The sequence below is a fragment of the Gavia stellata genome, chromosome 17, assembly GCF_030936135.1.
Source record: "Gavia stellata isolate bGavSte3 chromosome 17, bGavSte3.hap2, whole genome shotgun sequence".
Lineage (NCBI taxonomy): Eukaryota > Metazoa > Chordata > Aves > Gaviiformes > Gaviidae > Gavia > Gavia stellata.
Genome location: NC_082610.1, coordinates 8,300,043 through 8,302,299, shown reverse-complemented (window position 1 = coordinate 8,302,299; position 2,257 = coordinate 8,300,043). Strand labels below are relative to the sequence as shown.

At 37.6% G+C, this 2,257-nt stretch overlaps 1 protein-coding gene across 1 annotated transcript; it reads right to left on the bottom strand.

The window, feature by feature from the left end:
* Positions 1-734: 734 nt before the first annotated feature.
* FSHB (follicle stimulating hormone subunit beta) lies at positions 735-1,751 on the bottom strand. The gene is made up of 2 exons (XM_009821996.2): positions 1,593-1,751; positions 735-971 (listed from the first exon to the last, which is right to left on the bottom strand). Exons 1-2 carry the CDS (start codon positions 1,749-1,751, stop codon positions 735-737), a joined length of 396 nt encoding a protein of 131 aa, XP_009820298.2.
* Between the last annotated feature and the right edge of the window lie 506 nt (positions 1,752-2,257).

Here is a 2,257-nt window from a genome sequence, read left to right as displayed (position 1 = left end):
TTGTTTAACTGACTTAAGATATGTTTACTCAGGTGAAAGTAGACAGCTGATGATTCTTTTTTTCAAGTTAGCCAGGTATGAGCTAGAGTTCATGTTGTGTTATTGTGACACTGAGCCTGAGCTAACAAGCCTTACTGAGAAAGCACAAGAGTTCAGGTGACATTGAACATTTGAACATAGATTTTGGCTCTTAAATAAACATGCTGTTACTATTTACAGAGCATAATGACTATATGAAATATTTTGACAAAAGTCAGGATCTCAGCTGAGAGAAGTTTGCAGTCCAACTAATAGAAAGCAAGGGCAGTGCTTGCAAGGTTTTTTAAAATGAGTGTGTTCTGAGGAGAGATGGAAAGCAGGAGATAATAAAGACTTGGAAGTTGGGAACTTTTTGAAAGCATAGGATACCATAAAGTAAGCTGAGTGAACTAGGCAGTGGAAATACAGGAATATAAAGAATGAAGGTGTAATAGAGAAGAAGAGGAGGCAAGGGCAGAAGGAATCGAAAGCAGATTTCTATAGACCGATGAAAATGATTTTAAGTAAACTGATGGGATAAGTAGGGAAGGCCTGAAGAGAAGTTTAGTCAGTAGCTCTCCATTTTGGCCTTAAAAATCTTTTTTTCGATCTTGGCAGTTTCTAAATAGCCTTGCCTATTATCTTCCACTTAAGCCCGATCAGTACCTTTATTTAGAACTGAACATTTAAAGCCAAACTGCCATCTCAAGTACCCTTCATTGGTTACTTCCATTCTGACTGAAGGAACAGTAGGATGGCCCCAGCCCCCTCACAGTGCAGTCAGTGCTGTCAGTGTCGCAGGTCTCACAGTGGCACTCTGTGGCTACTGGGTACGAATAAAAAGATTCGGGATGGTCACCACAGCCAGGGATCTTCACTGTTTCATACACAACCTCCTTGAAGGTACATGTTTGCTGAACAGATGATACTGGTGGATATTTATATACTGGATCCTGTAATTTACAAGAAGGAAATACTTATTTTGAAATTTGTTATGGGGTAGAATTCCAGATTTTTATAAATTAAAGGACCTGATATGAAATCTAATTAAACTGGTGGGGAAAATCCCACTGAGATCAAAAGGATTTGGATCAGACTCTTCTAATTTCACCTAGATCCTTAGATTTCTCCTTTCAGGAAGACTGATATGGCAAATTTGTGTCACACCATCACCAGACAATCTTGCAGGTCAATTGCTTGATTCTTCAAATCATTTGGCAAAGTAGAGGGTTCTGCATAGTAATGGCTGCTTTATTGTATCCATTTGCAACCACAAATTGAACACAAGGCAGAGATCCAGATTGTAATACTTTCAACTCTAGATACACAATATAAACATAATATGTGCAGCCAGTTAAAGATCTGAATTTTACTAACATCTTTTCACCTTTCCCTTTGTGGTTCAGATTGGCTGTGTGTCTACTTTCCTGTCAAATAGCACAGCAGTTACTCAACCAGTTCTTTCACAAGGCTTATCCTGCCTATGTGTTCGTTATGAACTAGAGAAATGGGTTATTCATACATCACTTGGAATATTTAGTTCCAGTGCCTGAAATTAAACTTAAGATTCTCACCCTTGTGAAGCAGTATCCTGAGCACCACGTGGCATTCACTGTAATACAGAATTCACATTCTTCTCTTTCCACTGCTATAGTAATATTGGTGAGCTGACAGCTACTGCAACAAATTGCTTTCCAGCACAATAACAGCACGTAACAATTAACTGTCTTCATCCTGTGTATAAAGCAAAAAATATATCTATGCTGGAGAAACATGTATAGCTATTTTCAACAGGAAATATTTATAGAAACAGGGAGAAATTGAGTCTTCACATTATCCTCAAGTGGTTCTATAATAGCAAGCTTTCAGAAACATCACTGAGAACAGAAGGTAAAGCCATTAAATAGATCTATCTCTATGTTTATTGGTAAAGGAGTTTGATTTTCCTGAGCGACTGAAATGGCATGTCAGCAATCTTTGCAGAAAAATAACAGCAGAGTACCATACCACTTTCAATGAAATACTTATATCTAAGTTTCTGTAAAAAGAATGTGTCCTGTCTTTAAGGAAAAAGCAAAAGAAGCAAGGGAGAGAAGGAGCAAGGGATAATCTATTTTTCAGAAGCAATTAATTACATAGAGTGTTTGCAATTTGAAAAAAGATTTCTAGATCAGGATCTGATGAAAATTTACCTGTATTCTACTTGCCTTCCTGGTGGTAGCTGTAGTGAAAAGAAAGC

What these genes read in the sequence shown, in the direction of transcription:
- FSHB (XM_009821996.2), bottom strand. Translation starts at nt 1,751, where the DNA reads ATGAAGACAGTTAATTGTTACGTGCTGTTATTGTGCTGGAAAGCAATT. An exon ending in CAGGATACTGCTTCACAAGG is followed by an intron (nt 972 to 1,592) that starts GTGAGAATCTTA and finishes TGTAAATTACAG; the next exon opens with GATCCAGTATATAAATATCC.